Source organism: Tenrec ecaudatus, chromosome X (genome assembly GCF_050624435.1).
Source record: "Tenrec ecaudatus isolate mTenEca1 chromosome X, mTenEca1.hap1, whole genome shotgun sequence".
Taxonomy (NCBI): Eukaryota; Metazoa; Chordata; class Mammalia; order Afrosoricida; family Tenrecidae; genus Tenrec; species Tenrec ecaudatus.
In genome coordinates this window covers 31,232,506-31,255,898 of record NC_134548.1, presented here as the reverse complement: position 1 = coordinate 31,255,898, position 23,393 = coordinate 31,232,506, and the positions used below count along the sequence as shown (strand labels likewise).

The following is a 23,393-nucleotide window of genomic DNA, read 5'->3' as shown; positions in this document are numbered from 1 at the left end:
CTCAACGATGTCCTGATGCCAGTAAAGGCCTTGAGCTACAGGTGCTTAAAAGGTCTTCAGGGCTGCTTGGCTTATGCACTTAACCTTATTTTTCCCTCCATCTTCAAAGCTTCATTGTTGTCTGAATCAGAATAACACAATTTTATCCACCATGGAGAACTTGCTATTTAAGTCAAAAGCATCATTGTTGGCCGATAACGTCCCTAGGTTGTAATCACTTCAATGCTGTGTGACTCCACACTGCCTTGCAACCAAATGAATGAGAATTAAACTCTATAGCAAAGCAGAAATAAAGAGATAATCTTGGTAAAATGGAGTTATAAGCTGGCACCTATGGCCAATATTCCATTCACCTATACAAAAAGCTACTCCCAGCACCTTCTTCTCCTTCTGTAGTTTCAGTGACATCTCCTAGGTGTGTGGCTTCTAAAATTAAAAAATATAGCCAACTTCTGAGAGTAGAAATAAAAATGCAAACAAGTGTGTTCAGTTTATAAGTGTGTGGTGGGTTGGAGAAAGCCCAAACCAGAGGGCTAAATATGCTGCAATTGATAAATGTGAGGAATACTCTACTGACAATAAGGAAGAGAACAGTTTGCCTCTGTTCAGCAAGTAAACCTCATGTTAGAGAGATTTTGTACAGCCTGGAGTCATCTGAATAAAGTCACAGCTGCCAGACTCACCCTCACCACAACAAACCAAGTGACAAATTCACTCTCCTCTCAGTAAACACACCTCCCCTGTTGATAGTGCACGAAGGGTGGTGGGAGAGAGTTCAATTGTTACAGAAGACTCATAGGATGCACAAGAACACAGCTTACAAATCTACAGCTCAGCGCAAGAAAAAAGCCACAATAAGCCAACAGCATTAAAATCAGAATATGGATCGCAGTCGCAGCATGGGGTCATAAGAGGCCAGTTAGAACCATTTCTTCCCTCCACCCCCCAAATCGACTTTTCTCATATACCATATATTATTTCTCATCTAGGTTACAAGGCCAGCCCTCGGTTATTTTCGAATTCAAAATGTCTTGAGGACATAGCCAAGCTTATTTTCTCTACACTCATCATTTGATAGATATTGGCTTACAAAGAGGCGAGAGTCCTGCCCAGGCCCATCTGTCCCTCAGGGGAAGTACTGCCCTTCTGTTTAGAATTTGTTCAGTACACACGAGTTATACACTAAGGAAAGAATAATTGACCCTCAGTCGTGGTGCTGATGCTGCTAAACTCACTGCCGTCAAGTGAGTGCTGACTCATAGCAGCCCCTCTATGGGTTTCGGAGACTGTCGCTGTTGGCGGGCGTAGAAAGCCCAGTTCCTTTCCCTCGGAGCTGTCGATGGTTTCAAAGTGCCACCCATGCGATTACATACCAAAGCGTAACCAATATCCCACCAGCTCTCTTTGATTCTGCTAAAGAACCCCGTATAGGTCCATGTTCCAGTTGTCAGTCTTAGATGTTTGTCATCTTCTTCTTTCTTCCGACAATTAGGCCTTTCTAGAGTTCTAGTTACCACCAGCACATCTTTTTCCTGAGTTTGTATTTCCTCATTAAGAGCAAATTCCAGGTCTTGGTAGAGACTGCTGGAACCCCTGAAACTATAGCTCTTAGATACTCTCAGCCTAGAGCTAAACTCACCCTTGTGGCTCAGCATTCAGCCAAACAATCGACTTACCAGGTAAACAGTCTCATCAGGACCGTCGCCTTAGAATAATCAGCCATATGTAACAAAACACAAAAGCAGCATTTGCCCTGGGATCAACTCTCCTAAAGTAGGAAAGGCTATGAGGACAGATAGCAGTGGGGAGCACAGAGAGGAAATGGAAGGAGTGTTGTGATGTATTGTGGGGAACACAATCAACATCACAAATCAAATGTGTATGAGTTGTTGAAAGGGAAACCAGTTTGTTCTGTACACTTCCACCCAAATCACAATAAAAAGGTCCACTGAAGGAAATAACAACATTTTACCTATGCTGGGATTCATAACCCAATTCCTAATTTCACTAATGGTTTTGTCAAGTGCCATTGAGTTGGTCCTGATCCATAAAGGTCTGATGTACAATAGGACAAACACCACCTGATCTTCCTTCTTCCTCATTTCTGTGTTTAAGTCCACTGCTTTAGCCACTGTGTTAATCAATCTAACTAAAGAGTTTCCCTTTGTTTTGACGAACCAAGCATGATGGCCATCTCCAGGATTCAATCTCTCCTTGTGATATAACATATTTCAAAGGCATCAATTCCTTTTGAGTGTCTCATATTCATTGTCCAGCTTTTGCATGTGTATGAGGTGACTGAAGATATATTGCTTTGGGTCCAAACTTCCTTAGTCCTCAAAGCAACATCTTTGTTTAAAACCCATTAAGATCTTTAACAGGAGATTTATCCAGTGCAATTCGTTGTTTGATTTGTTGCTTGATCGCTGCTTCCATGGGTCTTGTGTCCACGTGAAATGAAATCCTTGACAACTTTAATGTTCTCCTCGTTTAACATTATGTTGTCTATTGGTCCATTTCTGAAGATTTCTATCTTCTGTCTCTTGTGGTGTGATCCATCCTGAAGATGGTAGTCTTGGATCAGTAAGTACTTCGCGCTCTCTGTCAGCAAGCAAGACTGTGTTATCTGCACTTGCAGGTTGTTAATGAGCCTTCCTCCAATCCTGATGCTATGTTTTTCTTCATACAAAGCAGCTTCTTGGATAATTTGCTCGGCATTGATGAAGTATGGTGAAAGAATACACCTCTGATACATACCTTTCCTGATTATAAACTACACAGTATCCCCTTATTTGGTTTCAACAACTGCCTTTTGGACTATGTACAAGTTCCTCAAGAGAACGATGAAGTGTTCCGTAATTCTTGTTCTTCACAACATTATACATAATTTAAAAAATAACCTACAGTTAAATGCCTTTGTATAATCAGAAAGACACAAATATCTTCCCAATATTTTCTGCTTCCACTCAATATTCTTCTGATATCACCAATGAACTCCCTCATTTTCTGAATATGACTTTAGTTTCTGGAAGTCTTTTGTCAATGTAATGCTGCAACTATTTTTTAAATTATCTTCAACAAAATCTTGCGTGCATGTCGTAGTAATGAATTTCCAGTGATGTTGAGTCACCTTTCTTTGGAATGGGCACAAATATGAACCTCTTTCAGTAAGTTGGCCAAGTAGCTGTTTAACAAATTTCTTGACACCTGTAAGGGTGCCAATAACTCCAGCACTGCGTTTGTTTTGTGAAACCTTTTCATTGGTTTTCTGTCAATTCCTGGCGCCTGGTTTTTCGCCAGAGCTTTCATTGCTTATTTGACTTCTTCCTTCAATGCTATCAGTTCTTGCTCTTATCTCACCTCCGGAAAGAGTTGAAGATCGACCCATGCTTTTGGTGGTCACGTGACGTTCTGCATTCCTCCCATCTTCTGTTGGTGCTTTCTGTGTCCTTTCAGTATTTTGTCCATAGAATCCTTTATGATGCTGCACCTCGAAACCTGGAGTTTCCTTCAGCTGGAGAAATACTGAGAATGTTCTACCTTTTGGGTTTTCTCATTTCAGATTTTTACATCTTTTCATCATACTCTACTTTGTCTTCTCGAACCACCCTTTGACATCTTATGTTCAGCTTGAAATCGTTTCTTTCCTTTTAACTCTTCTGTGTTCAAGAGCAAATTGCAGAGCATCTTCTGACCTCCATTTTGGTGCTCTTTCTTGTCTTTTTAATGACCATTTGATTTCTTTATGTATAATGTAATTGATGTCATCCCATAATTTATCTAGTCTTATGTCATTAGTGTTCAATATTCCAAATCTATTTCTGAGATGAATTCTAAATTCAGGTGGGATATATTGAAGATCATACTTTAGGTCTCATGGATTTATTTTAATTTTCTTCACCTTCACCTTCACCTTGAACATGCAAGTGAGCAATTTATTATGTTTCACATTTGTCTCCTGGCCTTGATCCCCGTGATGATATTGAGTGTCCCTATTATTCCTTTCCACAGATATAGATGATAGGATTCTATATATTCCCCCTGGTGAGGTTCTTGCGTATAATCGCCATTTATGTTGTTGAAAAAGACATCTGCAATGAAAAAGGCATTAGTCTCACAAGTCATCTCCAGTGACACTTCTAATACTAATCCTTTCCAACTTCTGATCCTCCTCCTTTGTTGCCAACCTTCATATCACTAGTAATTATCAATGCATCTTGATTGAATGTTGGATCAGTTTCAGACTGCAAGAGTTGGTAAAAAATCCTCCTCCTTTTCATATTTGGCATTTGCAATTTTTCATAAAGTTTCAAGGCATTCGTGTGAACTGGTCTTCCTTGTAGATATGTGGATATTATCCTATCACTGATCGCACTGGACATCAGATTAGATTTTGAGATGTTCTTTCTGACGATGAATGTGATGCCACTCTTCAATTTGTATTTCTGGAGTGGAAGACCATATGATTTTCTGATGCAAAATGGCCAGCTTATTAATGTCTGGATATCGATCTGTATGTGTTTCAGTTCATCCTTTTCTAACTTATGATTCCCCTTGATTCATACATTGTACAATCCATGGTATTGATTAGTAATAGTTATTTGCAGCTGTGTCTTCTCATTTTGAGTCATGTCCCATCAGCAAATGGAGGTACGGAATGCTTTCCTCCATCGGTGTCCTCAATGCCGACTGCCATGAAGAGACAGTTCTTCCTTAATCATATTGGGAATACCTCCCGACCTGAGGGAGTCTGCACTGTAGCAGACAACACTCAGCTGTTGATCATAAAGCTTTCAGTGGCTATTTTTTTCACAGGTGGATGGCCAGGAACTTTTTCCTAGTGTGTTTTAGACAAAGACATTGTGGCCGTGATCGTTAGGTGCCATCGAGCTGGCTCAGACTCACAGAAATCCGATGGACAACCGGATGAAACACTGGCTTGCTTTTAGGCTTGAGCCAGGTGTTGTAGCCACAGTGTCAGTCCGTCTCCTTGAAGAGCTTTCCTTCTTTTACTGGCCCTGTACTTTACCAAGTGTGATTTCCTTTTCCAGGGACTGCTCTCGCCTGCTGACATGTCCAAACGATGTGACGTAAAGTCTCACCATCCTCACCTTTACATCCCTGTAATATTCCAACCCGAGGTTTGCTTTTCTTTCTTCACTTCTTTCAGCTTGAGAAAGGCTTTCAGATTTCTTACTCCAGATCTTTGCATATTTGATCATAATTCTTCATTTGTCCCTGAAACTGCCCTTTACTAACTACAAGGTTTTTCAGTGGCCTGGTTTTTCAGATGCCAACTGGCATGTCCTTGTTCCTAGTCAGTCTTAATCTGGAAGCTCTGCTGAAATCCGTCCACGATGGGAGATCCTCCTTGATATTTGACAGGCCAGAGGCATAGCTTCTATTACCACAATGATGTGCAAGCCGCCACAGTATGACACTCTGATATAAGCGGTAGCTAATTTTCCTACAGCTTTTTAATTTCCATACTGTTGCCACTGAATCCCAGTACCTTTAATATAATTAGGAAATAAATGTGAGAAGCAAAAATCGTGAGATGAGCAGGCTGCCCTCATAGGTCTGAGTAACGTGATACTCCTGAGTCAATTTCAACTCAAAGTGACAGAGTGGAACTACCCAGTAAGGTTTCAGAGACTGTACACTTTCATGGAAGCAGGTGGCCACAGTTTTGTTCTGAAGAGTGACTCAGTGGGTTAGAACTACCGATCTTTTTGTTAGCAGCCAAGGGCTTACCCATTACACCACCAGAACTCCTTAGATGACTGGTAGCAACTCACTGCTAGCCATCCAATGCCAACTCATAGGAACCCTATAGGACAGAGTAGCACTGCTCTTGTGGGTTTCCAAGACTTTATCTCCTTATGGGAAAAGAAAGCCTCATCTCTGTTCCTCGGAATGACTGGTGGTTTTGAAACGTGGATCTTCTGGTTAGCAGCTACTGGGTAACCACTATGCCACCAGGGCTCCTAAGATGTCACCAGGGTAGGTACTCCTAAAATCACTTTGGTTTGGGTATGCCACAGAAATGTCCATTGCCATAGACATTGATTTTTTCCCTGGCTTTTCAATATCGGGAATGTAACCCCAAATTGTACCTTAATTCTTCAATCATCCAAGTGATTCAATTGCCCCACCACCCTTTTAAGGCTTTCTTCATGACACGTGAGACGTGCAATCTATAACTTACCATCTCCTCAAGCCTAGCTTAAACTTTCCTCATCACAAAATCGTTACACAATGTTCAGATGATTATCAACCAATGTTCCCCAGACTTCACTGGGTAAATATTCCCACAACGTGCTTCCCAACACAAGACTTTGATAGCAGAGGTGTCCTAAGCACAAAGTGTCGAATCCATAGCACACTGATATTGTTCCATGTAGTCCTACCCAGGTGGCAGCAATAGTTAAGTACTTTATTCTTAACTGAAAGCTCGGTAGTTTAAGCTCACCCAGTCGCTCTGCCGGACCAAGATCTAGCACTCTGCTCCCATGAAGCTTATGACCTAGCACACTCTGTCATATGTGGTCATTATGACACAAGGATGACTTGTCAGCTCCTAACCACACCAGTCAGAATCCTCATCTCATTATCCAATGAGACTTGCAGGGGCTGCTTATCCTACTCAGTTCTTGGAAAAAGGAAGGTTTTGGTAAACAGAATCCTTTTTCCTAACAGGTGTCTTGAGGCAAAGAGCAGGAAGCATATTCTCTTGTTTAAAGCATCTCTCTGTTGTTAGGTGCCATTGAGCTAGTTCTGACCCATAGCGACCCCTAGGCACAAGAGCCAAACACTGCACGGTTCTGTGCCATCCTCGCTCTGTCTGAGTTGCATTCATTGTGTCCGTCCATCTCATGGAGGGGCTTCCTCTTTTTGCACTGCCCCTCCACTTTACCAAGCATGATGTCCTTCTCCAGAGACGGATTTCTCCTGACAATATGCCCAATGTATGTAAGATGAAGTCTTGCCATTTTTGCCTTTAAGAGGCATTCTGGCCCTAATTCTTCCAAGACAGACCAGTTTGTCCTTTTAGCTATCCCTGGCACTTTCAATATTCTTCTCCAGCACCACAATTCGAATGAATCCATTCTTCTGATTCAATGTGCAACTTTCACATGGACGTGGGGCAAATGAAAACATCGTGGCCAGGGTCAGGTGCACCTTAGCCCTCAGAGTCACCTCCTTGCTCTTCAATTCTCTCAAGAGGTCGTGTGCAGCAGATGTTACCGAACGCAACGTGTCTTTTCATCTCTTGACTGCTGCTTCCACGAGTGTCTCTCCAAGGACCAACGCCATGCTAGACTTCCTCTTTTGTAACACACCAGAGTGTACTGGTGTCCTTGCCCTCCTGGCAATCTTGCCTTTCTTTTGGTTATGAATTTCATTCCACCCCTCCCCAAACTTCTGTGGGTTTTGCCAGTGGCTAGTCTATTTAGCTGGTAACCAGATGAACACACGAGTGCTTTCCTTCAGTATGAAATCTGTACAGAGAAATGCCGCTGTCCTGTCCAGTAGGCAACAAAATATTTGTGACGCTCAGTCCCACTCAGTAGGCAGTGTGGTTCGTACAGTAGAGAACCAAGGAAAGAGGGGAAGACCCTCAATGAGATGGACCGGCACCATGGTTGCAACAATAGGCTCAAATGTCACAATGATTGTGAAGCCAGTAGAGTACCACACCGTGTTTTGTTGTACGCAGGTTTGCTGTGACTCAGAACCGCCTTGACAACACCTCGCCACATCAACAGCACAGAGCAAGAGTCACTTGTTCCATCAATCCCTTTGGGATCCTCGCAGTGAAATTCAAACTAATTTACATAGCATCGGGATGTGGGCCTTGGACCAGCTTTGTAGACTCTTGATTCATAGCGTCCTTCCCGGGACTACCAGGGCCCTGCCTTGAAAAAGAAAGTTGTGTGATTTTCCACTCGAATAATCATTTTTACTTTAATTGACCTCACTGGTGTCGCCTATGTATCAAAATGATATTTTTCCAGGTTTCTTTGGTTGGAGCCTAACCTGGCCATGAGGGGAATGCTCAGCTGATGGAGAGTCTGAGCTTACTTTAGCTAATGCTGGAGGCATCCACCGAGGAGCTGCATTCTTAGCAGACTAGCATCCATTTACAATGTCCCTCTCTTCTATTCTGTCAGCTCCTGCAGTTTACTGTCTGTCCTTTCCCCAAATCCACTACAAAGGGATTATCAGTCACCAATTGCCAAGTGTGTGCTACTTGAAACCAAGAAGTGGCTTAGCAGCCGACACCAATGATTTGTTCTCATCTCTTTTATCAGAATCATCTCTTTCCTTTCTAAGTAATGCTTTAGCCATGCATTTAGTTAAGAGTGATTTATTTGGGAGTCTTCTAACCAATCTCACATGTGACACTAGCTGCTCTAAGGGTGTCGGGGAGACAGAGTCCAATGGCTAATAAAGACTCAGGATGCAAATAACAATGCTTACAAATTCACAGAATAACTGTACCCACAGTGTGACCACTAGGCTAGGCATCACACTACAGGTCGCTGTACAACGTAAAGCATGAAGGGGCCAGCTGCAAGCTCCAGTAGTCCACTCAATGTAAGGTCCACTTCAAGATTGACTTTGTTTCTTGGATCAAGAAACCACTAATGTGAGCACAATACACCTTGGACCCAGGATGCACACGTTGGAGCCTTGCTCAGGGATTCTTATCTCCTGCAGGTCACCTAGGCTTATTCTTCCTACATAGATAGTCCCACTCCTGCTCTCCTGCATAGGTCTCATGCAGAAGAGGTAAAAACCATCTGCGTCGCTGTTAGCAATGATAAACAATGATAATAATATGGAACTAAGAGCTATACATAAGCACAAGAAATCACTTCCTTTCAGAGCTCTGTGCCATGTAAATGTTTTAGCAAAACAACTTATGCCAACTCTGGGCCCTCTGGCCGGAAGCCAGACAGTACATATACGTGTGTCAAAGTATGTTGGTGTATCATTGGCTTTCAGCGGTGACAATTAAATTGACCGCATCTATGTGCTCACCTCTTTTCAGTCCCTTAGCATGGACTCTTTACAGCTCAGTAACACAAAGCCAAAGCAACCAACAACAGTGCTGTGGCAATGAGTCTGACTCACTGCAGCAGTACAGGATGGAGTAGAACTGCCCCACAGGGTGTCCGTGTCTATGAACCTTAAAAGCAGCAGCTGGCGGGCTTGAACCACTGACTTATCAGTTTGCATGCGAGCACTTAACTGCTGTGCCACCAGGGATCCGTAGATGCCAAAGCAGACGTCTTTTAGGAATTGTCCTGTGAAAGTGGAATTCTGTTTGATATGTTTGTTTGGGGAAACGTGTCCTCCAATCTTCTGTGATGGAGAGTTTTTGTGTTTAAATGCATCCAGTTTTAGCAGAGCACAGTGCACTATGTTTCTCTCCTAACTATGTCATCTTCTGCTCCTGTTATTTCAGAGCAATTGCTTTATTTCCCTCTGAACCCTTTTATATCCCAGTGTTTTTTTCTGTTCCATGTGTTACCCATTCACCTGCACAGCGATCAGAGTAAGCCTGTTAATGTAAAATCCATACCGTTTTGCTCTGTGCCCCTGCCCCCTTTCTTTCATCCCAATTTCTTGGGTAGATTAGACTCCTAATGCAAAACTGAGTGTAAACATTCTCACTTCTAGGGAATGGGATCTTAAAAGTGAATAAGCGGCCATCTAAGATGCAACTATTGGTTTCTTCTCTCTATCTGGAAGAAAGAATAACAAAGAAAATTAAAGACTCCAGGATTCAATTAGTCCAAAGGACTAATGGATCACATAAGCCACAGACAGCATTCACTATCCTGAGATCCGAATAACTTAGGTGGTGCCCAGCTACCACTACCATCCTCTCGAATCAGGACCACAGAAACTACTGGACTGAAGTAGAGAAAATTATAGGGCGTAACTATTTTTTAAAAGGATCAGACTTACTTGTGTGAGAGAGACGGGTAGAACCCCCAAATCTGTGGCCATTAGAAACCTCTTTAAATCTGTAACTGAACTCCCCCTTCAAGATTACCTTGTAGCTAAAGAGACAGTAAACAATAGCACCCATAAGGAATGTGCATCTCAGAAGAGTCAGTCAAAAGAGACATCAACAGGGCAGGATTTTCCCAGACACAAATTTTAAAAGACAGGAAGGAGCAGAAAGGATGAGTGAAAGGAAATGAAGAGCCTAGAGAAGCGGGATGAAATACTGTCACATTGAGGGGATTGTAACTAATGCCATGCAACAAAATATGTATACACTGCTGATCAGAAAACTAATTTGTTCTGTAAGCTTTCACCTAAATCACAATGGAAAAAATTAAAATCAAAAAGTAAATAAAAATTCCCCTTGTTAATTACTATATCCTTGGCTTTAAAACAAAAATATTTATAAGGACTAAAGGACAGTAACAAGAAAAAATAAAGAGAGAATAACACAGCTATTTATAAACTCACTAACTCACTGCCATTGAGTCGATTATGACTCAATGGTAACTATTGGACATGATAGAACTGCCCCTGTGAGTTTCCGAACCTTAATTCTTGAAACTGTAACTGTTTACAGGAGTAAAGAACCTCATCTTTCGCCCTTCTCTGAGCAGCTGGTGGGCTCGAACTGCCAACTTTGCATTTTTATTAGCCCAATGTGTAGCCACTGTGCCACCGAGTCATTGTTGGCTCTTGGCGAGGTTTCCGAGACTATAACTGTTCCCGAAAGTAGAGAGCCCAGGCTGTCTTCCGAGGTGGTTTCTAACTGGCAACCATGAGAATCGCAACCCAATGCGTAGCCACTATGCCACCAAGGCTCCTTAAGTTCTGTGTAGCTTCCCTTAATTTATAGACACATGATAACAATGGTGTTGTTAAGGAGAAAGCCAGTCTTCTCTGAAACTGTATGTTGTGTTTCTTTTTTTCGTTTTAAATTTAGTAAACACATTTTTCTTTTCTTTTTAAAATTTTATTGGGGGCTCTTCCAGCTCATCACAATCCATACATATATCCATTTTGTCAAACAGATGTGCACATATATCTTCATCATCTTTTTCAAACCAGCTTCTTTCTACTTGAGCCCCTGGCATCAGTGCCTCATTTTCCCCCTCCCTCCCCCATGCCCCCTTGATAGTTAATAAATTCTTCTTCTTCTCTTTTTGGCATGTCTTACACCGACCGCTGTATCCTTTCACCCACTCGTCTGCTGTCCGTCCCTGTGCTGTGTTTCTAAATGTTCTCACCCACACTCAAACATTTGACCTGTGGGTAATAGAAGAAGAGATCGTCGTTTGTCTTCATATCTTCCTCCCTTCAGTCTCCCAGGCTCTGCCTTTCCCTTCTCTCGACCTTCTGCTTCCTTGCATTATTATTTTTTAATTCTACTATCTGTCTTCTCAATCCAGCTTCCCAAGTTATGTTCCTGCCTGCCCCTTTAGACACATTGCCACCTTCCCTGAGGCGAGGTCACTTCTTATCTTTAGAGTTGTGTGAAAGCAACGGGAGGAGGAGCTTTACTTCACTGAGATGAGTGCTAACCGGTTGCCTTTGAGTGGACGCTGGCTTATGGCAAACCCATGTGTGTCAGAGTGGAACCATGTCCCGCAGGGCTTTTCAATGGCTAGCTGGAAATTCTCTGAATTACATCTCTAGGCTTTTTTCCCAAGGCACCTCTGGGTGGACTCACATCTCCAGTCTTTGGTTAGCAGCCACATTTGTTCACTATTGGCATCCATCCAGCCCCTCTATCCAAACCAAAACACTTTACTATCAATGTGATTCTGACTTAGGGTAATCTTATTTTGCAGAGTAACCTCATATCTCACAGTTGTTCTCTATGGAGAACAGCTCCATAGAGGTTTCTTGGCTATCTTTTTTTTTTAACTCAAGAATATATATTGAAATAATTTCCAGTAAAAAACAAGTTTAAATGTACAATGACGGCATTTAATTAAGTGATTATTAAGCATTTATAAAGGCAAGAAATTGTAGCCTATCATAAGGAGAAAAAGTCAACCAATCAGAAACCACACAGAAGTGCTAGGATTAACAGACTAGAGCAGGCGTTCAAATAATTGTTGTTAGGTACCATCATGACCCTGTGTGCGACAGAACAAAATCCTACCCAGTCCTGTGCCATCCTTACAGTTCTAGCTATATCATTATCCATTGTAGGCTGACTATCATTTTTTATGGAAGCAGATCACCAGGCCTTACTTCCCAATGCTGCTGAGTAGGTTCCCACGGCCAACGTTCAGGTTAATGGTTGAGTTCAAATCATTGGTTCCATGGAGGGGCCTTGCCTCATTGGCATCAGAGACAAAGAAAAGTTCAACCTTCTGGCTCTGGTCTTCATGCTTCCAGGGATACGCCCAAGTTTTCTGTTTTCCTTTGCTAAAAAAGAAGAACACACACTACAGAGGTATAACCCTACATAGGGATTAGCCTCTATTTTGATGATTTTTTTCCCTATTTCCTTAGGACTAAGCACAAATAACCAGTAAAATACATTAAAGTCTCATGTTTGCATGACAGGGATAACTTGTGTGTCTCCTGAGTTGCATTCATAATTGCTTTGCTCCCCCCTCACGCTCCCAGATGCCTGAGAGATGTACTTAATTACCATTGATTCCTTGTCTCCAAGGACTGAGAATTCAGATCAGAGCTTAGTTGTAAAAGGTGTTATAAAAGCAATGTTGTTGCATTTCCAATGTCACTAATAAATTGGCTTTAGAGAAAAGCATCTTTTCATGACACTGGGGAGCAGCTTGCAATTTGCTGATGCTGGACAAGGTTGAAGCTTTCACTTTGGTGAAATTTTTGGTCTCTCAGCAAATAATAAAGTACCATCTCAAGAACAAGAGACTCCCACCCCTACCCCCACCCCTCAATCCTATACATTTCTTAGATTTCCTAGAGGACTTGAAAAGTACATTGTCAAATACAATTTGCAGGTAGAAGCAGAAATAAAGCCTTCCCCCATGATTTAAAAATGGATAAATAATGCAGTTACTGTAGTTTGCTGATAGAAACTCTCAATGAGGTTGATTACTTCCTTACCTAATATTAAGGTAGCCAAGACATCCTGAGGGGAGTGCTACTTCAAAGAGAAAAACATTAGAATTAGATGCATAGCTAGAAAGTAAGTATATCCAAGCCAGACCACACAGACGGATGTCAATGGCCTTTTCTCATAGTCCACAAGAGTACTGCTAGGATATCTTTCACAGTCTCTAGTAAAACAGTTTTTCTCTTCAGATGGAAGCGATCAGAGTAAGATAAGAAAATAATAATAATTTATCAAGCCGTCACGGGGGGAGGGGGGAGAAGCTGATCCCAAGGGCTCAATAGAAATATGCTTGATACAATTGATGTGTGGATTGTTATAAGAGTTAAAAGATTCCCCAATAACATGAACTTTTAATAAAAACAACAAAAACAGTGTTTCTCTTCAGATAGAAATGACGCGTGTAGAGGACATTAGGTCACTGTAACTATCAAATATTCCCCAGTATTTGACCCACACTGACTCCTGATGCCAGTGAGATTTTATTTGTCTTTTATTCTTTTTAAAAAATCATTTTATTAGGAGCTCATACAACTCTTATCACGATCCATACATAAATCTATTGTGTAAAGCACATCTGTTCTGTACATTCATTGCCCTCATCATTCTCAAAACATTTGCTCTCCGCCAGTGAGATTTTAGAACCATCTTAGATCTTGAACCCTGGTAGCATAGTGAGGTAAGCATTAGGCTTAACTGTAAGGTTGGCAGTTCAAACCCACCTGCTGCTCTGAAGGAGAAAGACAGAGCTGGCTTTGCCCATAAAGGTTTATGTGATTTTGGAGACCCTGAGGAACAGTTTTAGTCTCACTCTGTCCTATATGGTCACTGCGAGGTTGGGGTTGACTTGCTGGCAGTCCGTTTGGATGTTGGGGTGGTGAGATTCTGACTACTAGTAAAATTCATCAAACTGAGAGTCGAGAGATGCAATCAAGATACCTTTGCGAGGTTGGGGGAGGGTGGTTCCGGTTTAGTGTTTATTTAAGGGTATGCGACATCCCTACCCAGGATTCTTGAATAGGAAAGGAAGGATAATAAAAGTAAGATTTTACGTTATTGAACCATTCATGATTTTATTTGGATTTTGCAGTGGATCTGTTGAGTCTGTCAGCTGCATGCGATGCCTTGGACCAGCACAACCTCAAGCAAAATGACCAGCCCATGGACATCCTGCAGATCATTAATTGTTTGACTACTATTTATGATCGTCTGGAGCAAGAGCACAACAATCTGGTCAACGTTCCTCTCTGCGTAGATATGTGCCTCAATTGGCTACTGAATGTTTATGACACGTATGTACAGCACGCTTCTTTTAGAAACTGGGAAAGAGGGTTTAGCCTATGGAATGGTGATGGTGGAATTAGCATCGCAACAAGGTCCCAGTCTAGAGAGAATGGTCTTCCGGATGAAAGTTTCACAAAGCTCTGTGACCTGATACTGTCCTTGTGAGAAATCATTTGTGAGCTTATTGGGGTTGAAAAATATTTTTATAAACCAAGAGATAAGAGAGATACAAATGTTGATTGTGCTCAGATTAGAGAACAAATGAAACCTGGAGATATTAATTTGTCAAATAGAATCAGTATGCAGTCATTGATTCAGGCCCTTTTTTGCCTGTGGAGTTTGGAATTCCTCTCTCCACAGTGGCTGTTGATCCCTCTTCCCGGGTTCCTACCCGTACTAGCACACTTGTCACCAGATCAGAATAGACCAAGTTGATCTTCAGGAGGATTTTGCAGAGGATTATGAATGGATAAGCCACACAAAATAGAAACGAAACCATTATGCAGCAAACTCAGCTCCTTAAACGGAAGACTTTTCTTGTTTTCATCAGGCTTTACCCTGTCTCCCTTTGGCATCTCCATCCATCACTCTCTCAGAGAGTAAGTAATTAGGGTCCCCCACTGGACTGCACACCGAGGAGCTCGCAGTTGTAATTTTTGGTTTAAGCTTAATGAAGACAGTTGAGGAAAGTAGTAGCAGGAATCGGTTTTGATTTTGCCTGAATTATTCTTTGACCTCAAAATGGTTCCATGCCTCATTTTACCCATCAACAAGAACCTATCCCCAATTGGAACCTGGGGAGATTTTGTGAAATGAGTGGCATACCGACAGCTTCTCCTGTTGCCTTCAGGGTCCACTTCGACCACCACCGCCTTGATAAACACTTCTGCCTTTTGCCTTTGTTAGTTTGATAAGGTATTGCTTTATCAATTCCAGAACCACCTGGCAATGAAATCCATGATAATTACCTACCCAGCCTTTGAACGTGTTGGATTTTAATTGTGGATTACATTTACATTTTCTTTGAGAAGAGTTCATATTCAGGTCTTTCCTCAAATGTCATTTGGCACTGTTTGCTTGTAGATGGATGGATTCTGAATATTTAACTTCCATTCTACCTGCCTGAAAATTATATGGGGGCAAGTTTACCACCAAGAAGACTTAAGTTACTGTTTAAAGTTTATAAGACTTTTTTGGGGCTTGCCTCTTTTGTTTTTGAAATAAAGGGGTGGGGGTGGGGGGAATAAAGCAGTCCAGTGACAGTAATTTGCTAATGCATTTAACACCGGGGCTTTGTGTTTACCAGTTGAATTTGATAAATTGTATCAGTTAAAATCTGAACATATTGCTCCTTCATCAGAAATAATCACCACTAGCTGTTATCCTTTGTGATTTTTAAGTGTAGATGGTAAAATTAGTCTAAAAGCGCTTTTTAAAAAATCAACCTCTAAAGTCTAGTTGCATCTGGTAACAAACTATGTAACTGAAAATCATAAGAAATTTTTCCACACTGGAAAGCTTTCCATTCACATATAAAATAAGATTATTAATAAATACATGACACAGCCAACCTTGTTTCAGTTTTCGATTGGAAACGTTAAAAGTTACGTATATTCAAAAGTGGATACAGGTCTAGGTTATTTTTAAATGCTCTTTTGAGGCATATGTTGAATGCTCCCTAATAGTATCATATTTTTCACACAGGGATAGGGGTTCATATTATATGTAATGTATCATGAGGCTTGAAGTGATTATAGTCGTCTCAGTAACAGTTCAAACTGATGAAAATATGAAAAAATATTGAAAAGAGCAGAGCAGTTAGTCCTTGGTAATTTTTTTTAAAATTTTGATTTGCTTTTTAGCTTCAGTAACCAAAGTAGGTCATTTGCATCACCAACCGAAATAGCCTAGTGCATGGTAGTAATTCTTCCACTCACTGACTTAAACCCAGGTGGTTCCTCAAAGATGAAAAGCAGAATAATTTCCCCCCATTTCATGGAGAGCTACTCTTGCAATTGAAGGAAGGGCTTTTAGGAATTGAAGACTTGGTAAATATTCATGACTTGCTTTGGTCGAATTTCCATGACATTCTAGGTCACCAGCCAAATAGATAATGAACCACAGTCGAGCGCCTAACAAGCTTAATGCCACAATGGCCAATAGAGTTACCATATCCAAGTTTTTCGCTTAACTAAGGCGCCTTTATCCACAAGTAAAATGTCAGTAATTGTTTTCTGCTTTGATTATTCATAATAGGGGGCGAACGGGGAGGATCCGTGTCCTGTCTTTTAAAACCGGCATCATTTCTCTGTGTAAAGCACATTTGGAAGACAAGTACAGATGTAAGTCATGTATATTAACTCGGTATTCTTTTATTAATGCGGGCTAATTACCCTAGTTCAAGATGGGTAATGACATACTGTTCTTATTTGACAGCAGGTTCCTCATGGAAAATGTAGAGCCGCTTTTAGAGCGTCGTAAAATTTGGTTTGTGTCGTTTCTTGTCAAACATTAAATTGCTGGTATTTAAATAGAGAACGAGGATTAACTTCTCCAGTCCGAGTATTATTTTACATTTACACTGCCTGTGTCTGAATAAAAAACATGTTCCAAGGGGATAAAGTCTGATTTTTTTTCCCCTTTGTATCAGTCAGAAAAATAAATGTGAAGGTTTAATCCACACACTTGCCTAATCTTTGCATTCTTATTTGAAGAATACTATCTGGCATTCATGTGCTGGAAACATTGTTTATTTTATAATCATCTTACTGTAAGTTGTACTGGCACATCGAATTCTCTGACGTGACCAACATTTCATTATTTGAGAGGGGCATAGCTTGCCATTTCGGAAAGGGGAAATGCCACCTTACAGACTTTAATTTTGACTCACCATTGGCTTTCACTGTTTAAAATCTGTAAATCCAAATGAAAAGCAAATGCTAGAGGAGGAATGGTCGGGAAGAGTAAGCGACCCTCCATTCCCATTGTAAAGGACTACACTTGACTTTGCCCTTAAATGCTTGTGAGAAATCTTTTCGGTAGGAATATTGAACAAACCCAGCCAGTCTTGGTTTTCTCTTATTTTCCTGAGGCCTTGGTAACACAGGGATGAGGAGATGGGCTGAGTCAAAGGACACACAGTAGACAAATGGAATTGAATTTCTTTAAAGGCGGTGTCTTCCTTAGCCCTCTAGAGTCAGCCACAACAGATAATGCCCGCTTTGAACTTGAACTTTCTTGACCTTCACCTGGAGTTTTTCCATCCTAAGAACCAAATAAAAATACTAGAATGGCTTTTTTTTTAAGGAAAAACAATTTTAAAAGTGGATTCTACATAAATGGAACATTTCTGGCCTTTCTCCTCTGTCCCTTCCCATTCCATAGTTTTGTTTTGATTTTTTGCTTCTTAAAATAATTTAAAGAGAACACTTATGAAGTCTAGAAGAGACACAGGCATAGGCACATCATCTGAATGAGGGATGCCATTGACCCAAGGTCAAAATGCCTCCCACCACTTCCCCCCTCCTCTAAATAGCTGGTTTTTTTCTTCCTTTTGATTTCGTAGTTACTTATTGTCGATTCATCTAACCATACCAGTGGTGCAGTTATAATACTAAGTAAAATGATCAAGGGAGCCTCAGCCTGTTAAAAAAAATAACTGCCCTGAAAGCACATGTTTTGGAATTAGGGAATAACCAAAGACTAACTTAAAACTGAAGCATTTGAAAAATTCACACTTTGACGAGATGATTTACCAGCTGTGCCTGTGTCAGTCACCTCAATTTTTATATCACCATCATAGAAATCTCATTAAGATATTTAATTTATTAGACTTTACCCTGTGCCTGTGCGTTGGCAAAGGAACCCACGTGGCCTTGCACGTTAGGTATTGGGTTTCTAACTGCAAGTCAAGCAGTTCAAACTCATCAGTGGATGCACGTGAGAAAAATGAGGCTGTCTGCTTCTATCAAGAATACCATCTTGGAAATCCTACGAAGCACTTCTCTGTACTAAAGGGCCACTATGTGTTGTAATCGACATGCTGGCAATGAGTTTAGATTTTATTTAATGAGTGGGAAAAGCTTTTTCCAATTTACTTCTTAGGAAACTGTTATTTGAACATGCCATGTGCTAAAAAGGGTTTTATTGCTTATAACAGGAATCATTAGTGTTTAGATGTCTATTCATTCCTTCAGCTGCATATTTTTGGGCACCTGCTATCTGCCAGGTACTCCTAGTCTACTCTGGATCTCACTGGTACACTAACACATGCTCCCTGCCCTCAAGAAGTTATCCCTCGCCAGACAAAAAGACAGATTCCATATTCAACTCATGATAGTGCAACGTGACGGCGTTCTAAAGATGTCTCACATCTGATGGAAACACATACATGATACACTAGCAGCTCAACTTACTCAATGATTCCCGAAAATAATCCCAATTAATCCTGGGACATTTTCTTTACCTGATGTCCAAAAAGAATGTTCTCTGGGCTACTTTTATGGTTCTTAATGCTAAACATTTACTTTTTCTTAGTGGTTACATCCTGTGTATAAACATTTCTCAAAGGGTCATTTGCTGGCTTAGGAAATAGTCAGGTGTCAGGGCTGTAGATAATAAGCTTGCTGTCCTTGCTGGCTGAAGTTGTACATAAGAGTCATCATGCTTCACATCAGCAGTGATGATTAATATGGTCCATAAGTTTAATTAGTGTTCATAATCTCCCCTCACTGTGGCCTGTTGACTGACCCTGAGACATGGTACTGGGGTTGCAATGGGTTTCAGGTTCTACTAACATCCACTTGGTGCTGCTGCCTTTTGATCATTGCCATTTTCTTCATTCTCTTGTAGACCTTTTCAAGCAAGTGGCAAGTTCAACAGGATTTTGTGACCAGCGCAGGCTGGGCCTCCTTCTGCATGACTCGATCCAAATCCCAAGACAGCTGGGTGAAGTTGCATCCTTTGGAGGAAGTAACATTGAGCCGAGTGTCAGGAGCTGCTTCCAATTTGTAAGTTCTTCATTGTCTTGAGTAACATATTTATTCTCTTGCATTTAAAAAATCAATAATAACGCCCCCCCGCGCCCCCCCCCCAGAACTTCAGTTGTGACATGAACTCTGGTGTAGGCTTATGGCTATGTGAATTTCTCTGAGTAGTGGTTTCTGGGACTCTGTAGGAGAAGGAAGACAAATGCCTCACAGTTAGTGGAGGACTGAAGTCTTCAGGGCTTTCCAGAAATAAGTCTCTAGCCATAGAAATCCTTTGTCAATTAGAGAATACTCCACGTCCCCACCCCCAGCCAGCCCTGGGGCTTTGGAGTTTAGCTCAAGGAGAGTCCCTCTGGGACATGGGGGTACAGTGAATGGTACGACTCTTTGCTGGGCATGCCTACACAGTAGGGTATGCTGGGCCCTGCTAGGGTTTCCCATATGGGCTACAATAAATTTCTTCCCTTTTGCTTAAAAAAAAGTGAGAATACTCCTTTGTCAATAATAAGGTCCAAAAAAAAAAAAATAAGGTCCATTGGCCTTCTCCTCAACTCTGTCATTTCATTCTCTTTTTCAATGACTGTTGGTTAAAAATTAACCCAGCTTTCATTTTTTTAAACATTTTATTAGGGGCTCATACAACTCTTATCACAAACCATACATATACATACATCAATTGTATAAAGCACATCTGTACATTCTTTGCCCTAATCATTTTCAAAGCATTTGCTCTCCACTTAAGCCCTTTGCATCAGATCCTCTTTTCTTCCCCCCTCCCTCCCCTCTCCCCCCTCCCTCATGAGCCCTTGATAATTTATAGATTGTTATTTTGTCATATCTTGCCCTATCCGGCGTCTCCCTTCACCCCCTTTTCTGTTGTCCCTCCCCCAGGGAGGAGGTCACACGTAGATCGGTTCCTCCTTTCCAACCCACTCACCCTCTACTCTCCCAGTATTGTCCCTTACATTTGTAAAACATTTCCTTTTGTAGCCTTGACATTCCACTCCCCATCAAAGCCCTGCAGAGTGGCCTCTCATGGCCTTGCAGTATTTTTCTTACACAAGGGAATTGGTCACAAAAACAAACATCAAAGAACTTAAACATTCCTAAACTCTTATCTACGCAAATGTTACTTAACTAGTCACAGTTTCTTAACTTTAGAATAATAAAAGCACTAGGTTCAAGGACAATCACACGGATATGCAGGATTCAAGAGAGCCTCAAAGAGATCAGAAATAGCTGAGTTATCCCTCAGTGCTTTTATCAGCAAAGTCACAAACAACAGTCATTTTGCAATGCTTGTCTGCTGAGACTTAGAGTCACAGGGGACTAAACAGTCACCCATTAGTAAACACCTTGATTAGCCGGATGCTTCCCACATACCCCCCTTCTTTGTTATTAAAAATGAGCAAAGAGGGACTGCATCTGTACTGCCAGTCCTTCAGACTTTGCAGAGGGGGGTAACTCCAGGAACTTGGTTCAACTCAAGGCTGTTCAAATGGACTTGTGCAGTAAGACGTGCTAGCATGGTTTGAAGACATTGCAGACAACAAGGTAGTAAAATGCAAAAAATTTTCTGAAAAATCAATAATAATAATAGTAACAACAACATATTCCTTATATTCCTGCAGAACCAACCTAGGGTTAATTATCTTATTGTTAAGCAAGCATATTTGATACACATAGCAACTCTGTCTTCTGCCAAGTTAGACATTCTTGAGAAAATTAAAACACCTGTTTTTCAAGACCTTGGATATATTCTTGTTCTTGACAGAGTCACAGAAGAAATCAGCAAACAGTGACACATAGGTCATGAGGATTTTCAGCTGTTTCAAGGTTGAGTCTTAATGGCCTTTAATATCTTTCCACCTTTTTAATTTACTGAAGACGTTTTCACTCAAAACGTCAGCAGATGACTGTGTCTGGCTTAGGTTGGGAGAGGTCTTGATGGGTCTACTGTTATTTAAAAACAGCATCCTGTCTTAGGTTGGTACATCTGGATTCAATCCCTTTACCCGTCATTGACTAACCAGCCTCTGCCTCACACCCCTGTTTGGGGAGGGGGCGAAGTGCGCAGGTGCATTTCATGAATTTTTGTTCCTAAGGCCAATAATTTAACCATAACCTTGCACAGTACCATAGGAAGTATGCATAAGATCAACAATATACACACTTGCTGTGACCCTGTTATAAAGAACATTACTTTTTTGTTCTAACTTTCTATCTTTTTGAGCACTCAACACATTAGTAGCATTTTTGGATAAAATACAATTGCTGCAGTAATAGCAGCAGCAACTAAACAATATAGTTAAAATATTCGCTATAAGCAAACCTACAAAACGCTTAGTTTTCTCAATATCTTTAAATATCTGTAACTATCTCTTTGAATACCAAGGCCCAGTAATATTCACTGGTAACATAATAAAAGAAGATTGACACAACATAGCAATGACAACACCCTCAGGGGTTCAGGTAATACAATTAGACAGATTACAATTATTACAAGACATGTTAAACTTACAATCATCATGATCTATAGTAATATTCCCTGCCAGAAGTACATAAGGCGATGTTACACAGGCAGTAACATTTCCTTGCGGTCTGTAGGAAAGGCCCATAAGCTTCACATTTCCAAAGTAGTCTCTATTTTCCATTGGGCAGTATTTTTTTAGTATTGTCCTGGTTGCCCGGACCAATCGATGATATATCTCTCTTTTGTGATGTTATACTGGATGGGCTTGTCTGTACAACATGATCTCCACAATATGGTTTGAGTCTCTAGTCCACAAGAAGAAAAAGACTGCGCAGTAGATGATAATACATTTTCTTAACCTTGTACAGGGAGGGAGGGAGGGAGGGAGGGAGTCATTAACTCACACCTTGATTATTTCCAGACTTCCCAGACAGCAGGAGTCAGAGTGGTGGATCAGGAATGTAAGCCTAGTACTGCTCACTGCGGGAAGTCCTCAAAGCACTTGGAGGCAAATTACCATCTGCATGGTTTGCAAACTGCACCAACTTCTCTGGCAGTCACCTTGCTCCATCAGCATCCTGTGGGAAAAAACACAAACTTGCCCTCGCCCCCAAATCAGGAGGGAGCTGACTTTTGCCATTAAGTGGATTTTTCCATTTTACATATGCTTTGTCTTTATGTTTGGGAATCTTTTCCCAAAGGCAGTCAGCAGCAGACTGACCATGTACATCCAAATTTTAAAAATTTTTAAATAAAGTATGATTAATTAATTAAATTGTGAGGAGTAGAAAGGTATATCTCCCCCTTTTTTATTTTATCTGTCGCTTAAAAGTCCCATTGGCGCGTTCCACAATACCTTGGCCTTGAGTATTATAAGAGATTCCAGTTACGTGTTTAATTTGAAAAGTGACACAAAATTGAGCAAATGATTTACTAATATAAGCAGATTTATTATCTGTCGTTAAGCATTTAGGTACACCAATTACAGCAAAAAAACATAACATGTGTTGAATAACTAAAGACATTTTTCACCAGTCATAGGAGTGGCCACAATAAATCCAGAATAAGTGTCCACCATAACATATACATATCTCAATTTACCAAGTGAAGGAATGTGAGTAACATCCATCTGCCAAAGAGTCCCAGGAGCAATTCTCTGGGATTAACACCTGAATGAGGAACTGGTGAATGGAGAACACAATGGGGACAAGCTTTTACATGTCCCTTGCTGCTACTTTAGATATGTTAAATTGATGTGTTAAAGCTTGGCTATTTTGGTGATGTAGTTGATGAGAACGCTGGGCTAAAGTAATTTGATCTTCAGATATCTGGCAAATGCTGCCACAGTTCCAGTTGCGCAATCAGCTAAATTGTTGCCTTTTGCCAAAGCCCCCGGTAGGGAAGAGTGAGCTCTGATATGTTCCGAAAAGTAGGGATATTTGCGGTTCCAAATTAATTGTTGTAATTTACCAAATAAAGCCATAATAGGTTCATTTTGCGATTGAATACAAGCAACAGTTTCTAAATTATTTAATACGAAAACAACAAATAGGCT

General features: G+C 40.9%; 1 protein-coding gene across 8 annotated transcripts in view; it reads left to right on the top strand.

Moving 5' to 3' along the window:
- The window catches only part of DMD (dystrophin), a 730,751-nt gene that overhangs the window by 617,111 nt on the left and 90,247 nt on the right, over positions 1-23,393 (top strand). For all 8 annotated transcript variants that reach the window (XM_075538193.1, XM_075538191.1, XM_075538194.1 and 5 more), the window contains 3 exons: positions 14,184-14,385; positions 16,634-16,719; positions 19,229-19,386. In XM_075538193.1, coding sequence (XP_075394308.1) covers positions 14,184-14,385; positions 16,634-16,719; positions 19,229-19,386 — 446 coding nt within the window. The remainder of the gene's footprint in view (positions 1-14,183; positions 14,386-16,633; positions 16,720-19,228; positions 19,387-23,393) is intronic.